Source organism: Pleurodeles waltl, chromosome 3_1, assembly GCF_031143425.1.
Source record: "Pleurodeles waltl isolate 20211129_DDA chromosome 3_1, aPleWal1.hap1.20221129, whole genome shotgun sequence".
NCBI lineage: Eukaryota > Metazoa > Chordata > Amphibia > Caudata > Salamandridae > Pleurodeles > Pleurodeles waltl.
In genome coordinates this window covers 571,823,881-571,835,496 of record NC_090440.1, presented here as the reverse complement: position 1 = coordinate 571,835,496, position 11,616 = coordinate 571,823,881, and the positions used below count along the sequence as shown (strand labels likewise).

At 43.3% G+C, this 11,616-nt stretch overlaps 1 protein-coding gene across 1 annotated transcript in view; it reads left to right on the top strand.

Annotated features, from left to right (window-relative positions):
* Positions 1–2,644: 2,644 nt before the first annotated feature.
* Positions 2,645–11,616, top strand: part of TMEM86A (transmembrane protein 86A) — an 86,147-nt gene continuing 77,175 nt past the window's right edge. Inside the window, exon 1 of the mRNA XM_069223006.1 lies at positions 2,645–2,767. Coding sequence (XP_069079107.1) covers positions 2,747–2,767 — 21 coding nt within the window. The 5' untranslated portion in view covers positions 2,645–2,746. The remainder of the gene's footprint in view (positions 2,768–11,616) is intronic.

The window sequence follows — 11,616 nt, the reverse complement described above, 5'->3', positions numbered from 1 at the left end:
GTGCAGTAGCATAAAGTAGATTGTTTCATAGTCAGTAGAGTGAAGTGGCTTAGGGTGGAGAGGTGCAGGGTAGAGTGGAGTTCCATGGAGTGGCATAGAGTGTGATGGCATAAAGTAAAGTGGTGTAGAGTGCCGTGGCATAGAGTGCAGAGGTGCAGAGTAGATTAGAGTGACGTACAGTGTATTGATGTAGAGTGCAGGGGCATAGAGTTGAGTGTTATAGAGTAAAGTGCACTAGCATAGACTGTATTAACATAGAGTGCAATTGCGCACAGTGTAGTGTTGCTGAGTGGCATAGAGTGGAGTTGTGTGGCCCAGACTGGAGTGGTATAGCATGCAGAGGAGTAGAGCGCAGTGGTGCAGAGATGCGTGAAGTGCATTGGCATAGAGTACAGAGTAGAGTAGAGAGGCATAGTGTGAAGTAGCTTAGAGTGCAGTGGCATAATGTGAAGTGGTTCAGAATGGAGAAGAGTGCAGTGGCGTAAAGTGGAGTGATAAAGAGTAGGGTGCAGTGGTGTGGAGTGGTGCAGAGCATAGTGGAGTGAAGTATGCATGGTGTGGTAACACACTGCCATTACAGACAACACATTTTTTTATTGAAATTACCATTACATTGCACAGATATACAGTTTTTCAAATCAAACTATACTGTGCACAGATGACGATGTGTGGAAATTTCATCACCTAATGCAATGATTTGTTTTAATCGTATAAAGGTATTTGTTACCAGCACAGTTCAGAATTAACAGAAATGTGCTTCATTTGATCTCCTAATTCTGATATAATCTGAAGTTTATTTAAATGTTTTCATGTGATAGAAAAAAACTCTTTCTGAACCTCAGTATCCAGCAAGATTGTCGCATAAATCCTCCCACTTTAAAGTCAGAGAAAGAAAAGTAAACACTAAGTTCCCACTGATGACAAAGCCTGACATTTGACTTCCTTCTTTGATTGCACAGCAAATTTAGCCCCTGCTCACCCTTCACAAGCACGAACAGCGGACCATTGCACTAGAAGAGTTTGCCAAGGTGGATGGGTGTTTCTTGTTCAACCACTTGACAGTGCCTCTTCTGTTTCTCTCTTGTGTGCAGAGACAAGTCCCCAGGTACCCAATACCTTCAGATAGTCTTGGTGGACCCATCTTGTCTCATTTTATGAATTGTCCTACCTTGTTCTTCTCTTCCCAACCCTTTGAATCATCTGTGGATCTCCCATTTGATCTCAATTTCATCCTCCTCTTTTATTATCTTTGATTGGTAGTCCGGGCTCCCATTTCTGAGATAAATGTAGAGTCCCAGACATACACTCTAGTGTTGTGAGACTACAAACAAGTTGTGGATACCTCACATCCTGACATTAGGTGTGAGACTGTCACCCACACCATCTGCCCTGCCTCTTTAAAGTTTTTTTAGGTTTAAAGTCAATGGGCAGTTGGGGTAAGACGGATGCTTTTTTTTAAACTAGCATAAGGTTAATGACCTTAATGTTTCCCAAACTATTTGCTAGAGGTTTTAAAATGTTTAGAAACATAATCAAAATTTTGCTGTTCAAAAAAGATTGGGTAGATTTGGGTAGGGTTGATGGCTTTGCCGCAGTACTGAAGGGCATTAATTTTCTACTGTGCAAGGACCTATAGTGACACCTGAATGTAGCATACCAGGAGGCAATCCCAAAAAGACCACAATGAATAAATAGTGCTACGTTAAAAAAGAGTAAATAAATGCACTGACAACATAATGAGGCATGGCCTCTCTCGCGTGTGTCTGTAAAACTGATGTTTGTTCTTGAATTTTTGTCCTGAATTTTGACCCTTTGTCCTGAATTTTTGCCCTGAATTTTGACTCTTTGTCCTGAATTTTTTACAGTCCTGTCCAGAATTTGCCTCAATGCAAGGTGGTCACCCTACTGTGTGGTGGTATTTAGATGTCCGTGGCATTGAGAGTCTCGTGCAAAGAATGGGCGGAGCAGCGAGTACTACGCACTTTATTAATGTATTTGAGTTTACATAAAAGTAAAAAAAAATTACCCAATTAACTTCTTTTAGCTATTGAATCTTCATTACTTATCCTTTTACTTACAATTTTAATATGATTGTTTATTTTATGGATAAATATACCGTTATTATTTTTATTAACTAAAATAAGTTTTGACAAGACATTACATTAAAAACTTATGGGCACGTTTTACCCCTCCGATCCCGCCCACTTCGACCACTGGTTGCTACTAATAGTGGGGCGAATGCAGTAGCACCGGCACCCACTGCTCTCTCTTGAAGTAATTTAATATTCAGTCAGTGAGCTTGGGGTACCCCTTTTCTTTGCTTTTCTTAGGGACCATTCCAGCACTGTTAAGCCACTAAAGACAAAGGAGTATCACGCGGTGGATTGTTGCCAGCGTTTTAATTTTGAAATTGTTGTCGTTTTGCTTTGAATGTTGGAGTTCAATAGTGGATTGATCTCTTTCATTCGAATGAATGTCAGTTCTTATCATCGCTCAAAGCTATACCAATAAATGGTCTTCAAACCAGCTTAGCTTCTACTGCGCCACTGGTCATTGTGTTTTGGGCTGGAAATAAGAATTTGGTTGAGTGGTTCCGCCCCCTTTCTGACGCCACAATAGTGCATCCCTCCCCACGTGACGTCACACCGTGCTAAAAAAAAAACAACACAAACAGTCAGTATTCGCCGGTGAAGGGAGGCGGAGGTTTGAGTGCTTCGAGGAGCAGACGCGCCGCTGGCCAGCAGAAATGGTGTCGCCGGTCACTGTGGTGAGTAATACCGGCAGAAGATACGGGAAGAGGAGGAGGGCCTCCGCTGCTCTTCCCAATCCTCGGTGCTTGTCAGGCTCTGCTCTTTGTCATCGGTACCTCTGACAGCTGTTTGGTCTGTCCGGATGTCACCGAGGTGGCTTAAAGAGGTCCCCTCCGTGTGTGTTTGGGGCGAGCGCGGGGATACGGGGGGAGAGGGATGATGGCAATGCGTTTGGGGTAGACAGAGTAGGCTTCTCGCTGTAGTGATGCCCTTAGGGGGAGTTGAGGGGGGTCTACTCGGTATCGGTGACCTTGGTGTAAAGAGCTGTAATCTGCTTTCCTCGAGGTGCCTCTATTAGGGGGATGGGCTATCTGACCCGGAGGGGTTGTCCTCCTCCCGTTTTCGGCCGGCTGCGAGGGTGGAGTTTCGACTAGAGGGGAGGTCTTCAGAGGCTCTGCCCGGCCATAAGCCTGTGTATGTAAACACGGAGCACGTGATAGCGCTGCTCTGCAGCGAGCACCCGGTGCTACTACTTTGTCGCAGCGAGACTGCACAGACCTCGAGTCACAAACTCATCGAGGTCCGGGCAGCTGCCGGCCCGTACTAACCCATTGGTGCTCCTCTCTTGTAAATCAAGCCACCACTCGCGGAGAGCCGGAGACAGCTGTCTCGCAAGCCCCTCCCTCCTCCACCACCGTTCCCTCCCACTTAATACCTGTTTCCCTCAGGACAAATGCTCGCCCTCTGCCGTCTCCCCTCGGGCCTTGTGGCACTCTGCGGCAAGATGTCGCAGAAACGCTGTTCATTTTCCTATTTTTCGTCACGTGCTGTCGCAGGCAGCGGTGCTCTCTTTTACAACTGCCACAGTGGCGTTACAAGGAGAGAATGCGGGTGAATCCACTATTTAGCTGCAGCTCGGTACGAGATGACGTCCAGCAAAGTTCCTGGTTCGTGACGTATTGAGCTCCACCACAACATGCAGCTGTTAACCATGACTTGGGGGTTTGCTCCTGCTTATGTGAGCATATTTTACCAGATTTTGTATTCAAATTACGAAGGCATGTAATTACCAACATACCATTTTGAATGTTTTTCTCATGAAGTTGCGTACCTAGTGGTCAGAAAACATATACAGACTGCTGGCTCGGTTGACTTCAAAACCAACAGTCTTATTCTAATGTGCCCTGTTTCCTATTTTTTTTCAGCTGCTCAGAGTGCATGTGTCCGGCCCGCCGCTGCTCAAGTCCTGAATCCTCCATGCTGCCAATCGGCAGCAGGAGACACCCCACATTTCTCCCGCTAGAGAGCAGGCTGGTGGCTGCGGCGCACATCTGTAAAAACTAAAATGGCATTGAAATCATTTAATTCCCATATTATTTTTTGCGTTTTTATCTGTGACTCTCAGCAGGCAGTCAGGCGACGCGCCTCCGCAGCTGTATTCCAGGCCACCCAGAGCTGTAAGAATAGCTTGGGCGGAAGGTATTCGTCATTTTTAATGTGTATGGAATTATTAAACAACAGTTGTGCTTAACTCAAACTTAGACAAAGAGCACACCATTCACATTAATTTACTATCCCCAGGAAACTCGAGATGCTTGTCACCGACTTCGGAGCTGGGACTGATCTGATGTCTTACACTTTGTCAGGATTGGGTCATACTCTGCAGAAAACCTCGGTCCAAAGAAACTGATCTCATCTTTTCAGAACTTGCACCTTTGAGCCTCTTAGCGCCTCTGGCCTTAATAAGTAAACTTACAAGGGGACGTAAATAGATCGATTAACCTTTTGACTCGTAATTAAGCTGATTCCATCATAACTCCAGTATATGCAGTTCAATAATCAGTACACAATAACAATAATCAATAACATTAATAATCAGTAGAGTCAGTAATTGTCACAAATTGTCAGTCAAGAATAACCACACCTTTTAACAGAAGTTTAAAATATTTATTTCCATATATAACCAATTCTAAAGTCATGTAAATTAAGCTCAAAATCAAATGATATAAATACAGAAACAATACTGGTTGTCCAAACTGATGAAGGAATCTGTGTACACACATAACAATGCCTCACATTCATCATCTCAACATTCTCACTCAACAAGTGATAGAAGACATTAGAAGAAGGTTCTCCTTGTGCATTAGTATCCTCATTCAAATACTTCTCATCTAACCTGACCCTCTCTATAGCCATTGGTACAGTAGTTGTCTCAAAAGCAGAACTATCGTTGGCTTTGCTCTTATCAAGAACAGACACACCCACAATCAACACCACAAACAATATCCCACACATATTCGCTAAACCAATACTCATATATTTACAGCGCCTAGTATTTTTACCCTGCTGGCTAACGTTACTCATGATCTGTAAAGAATCAGAAAGCAGAAGAAAAATTGAGAAAAACTGCAGCAAAATCAAAAACAAACAACTCTTCTTTCAGCAGTTATTTACACCTTTCAGTCTCACTTCCAGGATCCCTTGTCAAAATTGGTAAGCAGCTTGTCAAAATCAGATTTCAAAAGTCAAATCAGGTTATCATTGTCTCTTCTGGGTATTTTCAACAGTCTCGCTCTCTCTCAGATTGTTTCAACAGTTCAGTTCATCCGCTTCCTTCAAGTGCCAAAATATTGACCCGGAATGTCTCTATCAAAACAAAAAGAAAAAAATTATTGCTGCCATTCACTTGTAGTTGCATATGCTCATTCAAGACCTGCATATCTCTGACTTGCTGTTCTCTTTCTTTTCAACTTTCGATCACCATTCAATTATCCCTCACTTAGATCGTCTCTCCTCGTATTTACGTCTTCCTCAATTGTTGTCTCAACAACCACTTCCTTTCCCTTTCCTTGCGACTCCAGCCACTTATCTCCTTTCAGTGGACCTTTTGTCAGTGTTCTCTTCAGAGTCGAACTTGAAACTTCCCCTTGTTCTGTGGTGTTTTTCTCTTGACGGACATGCAACAGGTTCAGGAGGAGTCAGATCACGGTGACTTTAATTCACCTCAACTCCTTTCCCCTCTGGGTCTGGCAATTGCTCTGTTTGTCTCTCAAGATCGTCTGCTTGTGGGAAAGCCCTCCTCTGACTAGCCTCTCCTTCTCCCTCAATTGAGCTAGGCTTTCCGTCACCCTTCTGGAAGTCTTCTCCTTCGTCTCTCACAGGAGTGACTGAACCGTCCTCAACGGGCTCAGATCCGGTCTCAGTTCTTCTTTGTTCTCTTTCCGACCCTGAGACCTGTTTCGCTGTTGTTGGCACTCTCAACAACTCTTCTTCCTCATGATCCAGTGGACATGCCACTTTCTTCGTGTTACTTGCATGGATCCAGTTTGGAATTCCAAGACACTTCACAGCTGTAGTAGTTGTCAGATCTACCTGAAATGGTCCTTTCCAATGAGGATCCAAACAGGTTTTCCTCACGTGTTTCCGGACCACAACCCAGTCTCCGGCTCTCAGATTGTGCCCTGGGTCATGGATCGGTGGCAGTGTGGACATTCATCTGTTCCACTAGTCCTGATGCTTCAGGGCGGTAGATACAAAGTAACTTCTGCTCAATGTTCAATGCTGCACACAGTAATTTAAGTACTTCATTGTTCAAGTGAATTCCCCTATCTGATTCTAAAGAGATCGAAAACGCGGTATCAGTTCCCTAAGCAGTAGTTTCACTACTGTGAGACTCTAATTTCTTTGTGTAGGGTAAGCTTCAATCCAAAAATGCAAACAATCACCAAGACATCTCTCAAACCTCCACACACAGGCACCTCAATAAAATCCATCTGCATTCTGCTGAATGGACCGCCTGCTCTTGCAATGTGGCTCAAATTAACCACTGTCCCTTTCCCTGTGTTCTATTGTTGGCAAATAACACAACAATGGCAAACTTCTTCAGCAACCTGTCGAAACCTTGGGTTGAACCAGTCATGTTTGAGCAATCGAAACATGGCATCCCTCCCAACATGTGCTTGACCATGATAATACCTAGCCATTTGAGACAACAGACTATTTGGCAAAACCAATTGACCCTCTTCTGAAACTCACAATTCATCTTGTCTTACACATTTCATTTAGCTCCATAAACGTTTTTCCTCCCTGTCAGCATTATTCTGCAACAGTTTAAATTCCTCCAAGGTGTCAATTACTTCCAATGCTAATCTTGGACATGTTTTGTCTTCTTCTGGTAACAGTTCCCACTTATCTTTAAACCATGTACAGTTCAATGCGCAAAACCTTGCGACTTGATCCGCATATCCATTTCCTAATGATACAAAGTCTTGCGACTTCAGATGTGCACTGCATTTCACCACAACAATCTTTTCAGGCATTTGAATAGCATGTAACAGTTCTTTAATCTTTTCACCATTTCTCACTGGTGAAGCAGAAGAGGTCATTCTCTTCCAATGGGGTATCTCTAATGTCAGGTCTTGGTTTTGTGCACAAATCAGTTACTTCAAGACAATCATGCTCAACATCTTCCATCTTTTCAATTTCAACACTATCATTTGGGAGTAAGGTTGCTGGGTTCAGCCCTGTACATCTTTTCAGTGACACATTTGGTGACCCTAGAGTACTCTTTTCATATCTGGTCAACCTCGCACCAGTCAAATATTGGGTTTTCTTCCTTGTAAGTAGAATCTCAATAGAGTGAGGGATCATTATCGTCAGGGGATGTCCCATCACAATGCCTTCACACTGTGTAAGGCTTTGAACAACCGCTACGACTGCACGCAAACAACCTGGTAAGGCTGCTGCAACTGAGTCCAAAGTAACTGAAAAATATGCTTCTGGGCAATTTACACCTCCATGGACCTGTGTCAAGACAGACAAAGAATATGCATCACGCTCATGACAAAACAATGTGAAAGGTTTTTTGTAGTCAGGTGTACCCAAAGCTAGAGCTTTGCACAGACTCTCTCTCAGTTCAGTGAACACTTTCATTTCAGCCTGGTCTAACACTCTAGGATCAGTGACCTCCTTATGAGTCAGCTTCTGCAGTGGTCTAGAAATGACTGAAAAATTTGGAATCCATTGGCGAAAGTAGCCTACCATCCCTAAAAACATCCTGACATCTCTCTCTGTGGTCAGGGGGTTTATCTGCAATATGGCTGTAATCCTTTCTCTGGATATCTTTCTTGATCCTTTCTCAATCTGGTGACCCAAGTATTTCACTACTTTCTGATAGTATTGCAATTTGAGCGGAGACACTTTGTGACCATTCTTTCCCAAATAGTTCAGTAAGGCGATCGTATCATACTTGCACTCGTCTTTTGTTTTAGACGCAATCAGCAAGTCATCAATTTGAGGCACCAAGGTCGATTGGAAAGGCAATTCCAACGACTCCAAATTCTTTTTCAAGATCTGATCGAATATGGAAGTTGACTCTGAAAACCCTTGAGGAATTCTGCACCAACAATTAACTCTATCCAGAAATTTGAAGCAAAAGAGAAATTGGCTTTCTTCATGAAGAGGCACAGAAAAGAAGGTTTGCGACAAATCAGTGATAGTGAACCACTCAGCATCACATGAAATCTGAAACATTATCACAGCTGGATTTGTCCCCACTGGACAACATTTGACCACAATCTCATTTATTTTTCTCAAGTCCTGGACAATTCGAACTTTCCCACAGGGCATTTGCAAACCCATAAACGGTGAATGACATGGGCTGCTCAATACTTCCTTCAAAACCCCTTGCTTTACAAAGTCTGCAGTGATTTGGGCAACCTTCATAAGGACATCTCGCTGCATGTGGTACTGTGGAAGTTGAGGAAAAACTGCATTCAGCTTTGCAGTAACCTTAACTGCCTCAACTCCCTATCAGACCTACTTCTTTTCCTGTCAAATCCCACACTTTCTCTTTAACCGTTCCCTGCAAATCAGGATGAAGCTCCTTCACTGTGAACATCAGGAAAAATTTTATGAGAGGGTATTCCTCATTTGTAATATCACACTCTATCTCTGGGGCCTGGTCATCTTCATCATCTCTATTTATCTGAATTTCAGTTCTGTCATTTGAACAAGTAATCAAACATTTTGTTTTACACAGCAAGTCTCTTCCCATTAGGGATACCGGGCTTGAATCGCAGACTACAAATCTATGCAATCCCTGAAAGTTGCTAATTTTAACCTGAACTGGTTCTGTAATTGGGTTTGTCAAATACTGATTCACTATTCCTACTATCTGAACTGTTCTACCTGAAAGGGGCAAATTTGTAACTTCTGCACTTCTCTCTGTAGACCGTGTAGCTCCTGTTTCAACCAAGAATGAAACTCTGTGACCCATAACCTTTCCCTTCACATAGGGACCTCTCTGATCAATTCCTAAGGAAGTTGTAAGCACACATGGCTCCTCATCTGAACGGTCGCTCATCCAATCATCATTTATTTTGTTCTCACTGTGTAATGGGGATTGGTGCACTGTTATCACTTTGGTTAAGCATCTGACCTGTTGAGAAAGCATCATCTGTTGCTGTTCCATTGGGACTTGAGGTATTTGAATTTGCTGTCCAGGTACAATGGGAACCTGCTGTTACATTGGCTGCAACTGTGTTTTTTGTACATGTGGCATTTGCACCTGCTGTATGGGTTGATAATTCTGCCCTTGATTCACATTATTTTGAAAATTTGGATTAGGACCTTTCACTCTCGGTCCTCACGTGTTCTGGAACAAATTGATGTTGTTACTTTGCTGAACAACACCTTCCCGCACCATCATCGGACACTCCCGTTTCCATTGTCCAGGGGCTCCGCAAAAGTGACATGGTAATAATTTATTCGTTCCTTGCACATCATTCTGAACCCCTATAGTACCCAAGTCTGAACCACGATTCACATGTCCTCTACCTCTCATCTGGGGCTGAAACATCATATTTCCCTGCTTCTGCTGTGGTAACTGTTGTGGAAAATTCCCTTGCAGATTAAAGTGGCTCAAAAGAGTATGCATCACCATAGCCTGCTCTCTCAGCTTTCTCTGCCTCAACTCATTCTCATCACTGCAGTACTTTGCATACTGCAACACCTCATCAATCGGCTTTTCTTGCCAGGAAATCAAATGACTCTTAATGATCTGGCTAATTTCAGGTCTCAACCCTTCCACAAATCTGAACGCAAAATGAATCATGTCTTTCGCATCAATGGTCTGTGCATCACTGTAATGCTTGAACTCCTGCAACAATCTCTCATAATACGCATGTATCGACTTCTTTGCTTCGTGAGCTGTCCTCTGCCAATCAATATTCTTGATCGAAATTCTCGTTCTCAAAAGCTCAGTCACCTTATAATAATATTTCATTACCTCAGGAGATGGTGCACTTGTATTCTTGTCTCTCTGATTCGCTTGTTGGCCAATATACACTCCTCTTACATTCGATCCATAGATCAGCTGGAACCACTATCTCTAGCAACGTGTTAAAGTTCTCCCACAGGCACTTCGCAAGTTTCACAAACCTGTCTGTCTGCTGATACCACTCTACTTGCTTCTCTCTCAATTTTGGATACTCATTTGTAAATGATAGAATGTCACTTCTGCTCCTAGGGACATGAATATATTCCCACCTGGAATCTCTGTCATTGTGAAAATTTTGACTGGATCTTTATCCTGTTGCACATGTGCATTCAGCTCTACAGAATCCCTTTTCCCTTTTATCTCTCTTCTTTAACCATCTGCCGTCCCATTTGTCTAATGCTCACCAAGTCTGGGCACTTTGAAGCAATTCCTTAAGGTGTGTGTCTTCATTTTGGCAGATCTCATGTGTTCAAAATCTTTTGCCTCAAAATCTAATCTGTAACTCATTTTCAAATGCCTCATTTTCTCCATTTCTACGCTGTACTTCTCTGCCAGGTCTGCTAGTTTCTGATGCACATTGCTCACTTCCCTTTTAATCTTCGGGCACAAATATCTCAACTCTGCCTCTGTGTAGGATTGTAACCTGTTCACACCCATCGTTCCCTCAATGAGTTCACCAGCTTCCATGCTTAGCCTAGAATAATTCAAACACTCCTCTCCCTTAGGAGCACCCTGTGGGGTATTCAGCTTGTCCAACCATTCAGTCAACTGCTGAACTGTCAGTCCTTGGAACAAAATGTTACTGGCTTGGACTGGTGGCACCTGCTGTGCAACTGCATTCATGGTGTGTGGTGTCAACTATTTCAAACCCTGGCTAACATCTGACCCTACCATAGTATCTGCAAGTGCTGGAAATGGACTGAGGTCTAATAGTGATCTTGATCTGTCAAAAGTCTGTCCCCCAGGAGAGACTATTCGAGCATTGTCATTATTTCCCCTCATTACATTTTGTGACATGGCACCCTGTTCACCTACAGTAGGTTTCTTCTGTACAAATAGGAGTATGGCTGGACCAACAGTAATAGGTAGCGATATAGCATCTGGGGTTTATCTGGTACTTAAGCTCTGTGGGAGAGCAACTCCCATGTTCTGATTCATCATTGAAGACATATCTGACTTTGTCCCTGTAATGGGAGTGAATCTTGGGATTACCTGCGGCCGCACTTGGGGCAGTAAAAGTGGAGTTGGTTCAGTCTGAACCAACATCGGTCTCAGGAAAACATGTTCCGTAAATTCGAAGATGTTTCCATAATGGGTAGATCAGGGTAAATTCTCTGAAAGTGTGGCGGTTGCACCTGATTTTGCACTACAGGAGTAGTAGGCACATTAAGACCACTCTGCATGGCATTCTGTGTCAGGCTAGCAGTAACTTACATCAGACTCATTGTCCCATTAACCTGTGTCTGAGCTGTCAGATCAGCACTGATACTTGAACCACTCATGTGCTGCATATGGTGGTGGGTGATTTCTTAATAACTGTAAAATAAACTCATCGTCATCTGATTTCCCTCTCCACTGGTGAAGACT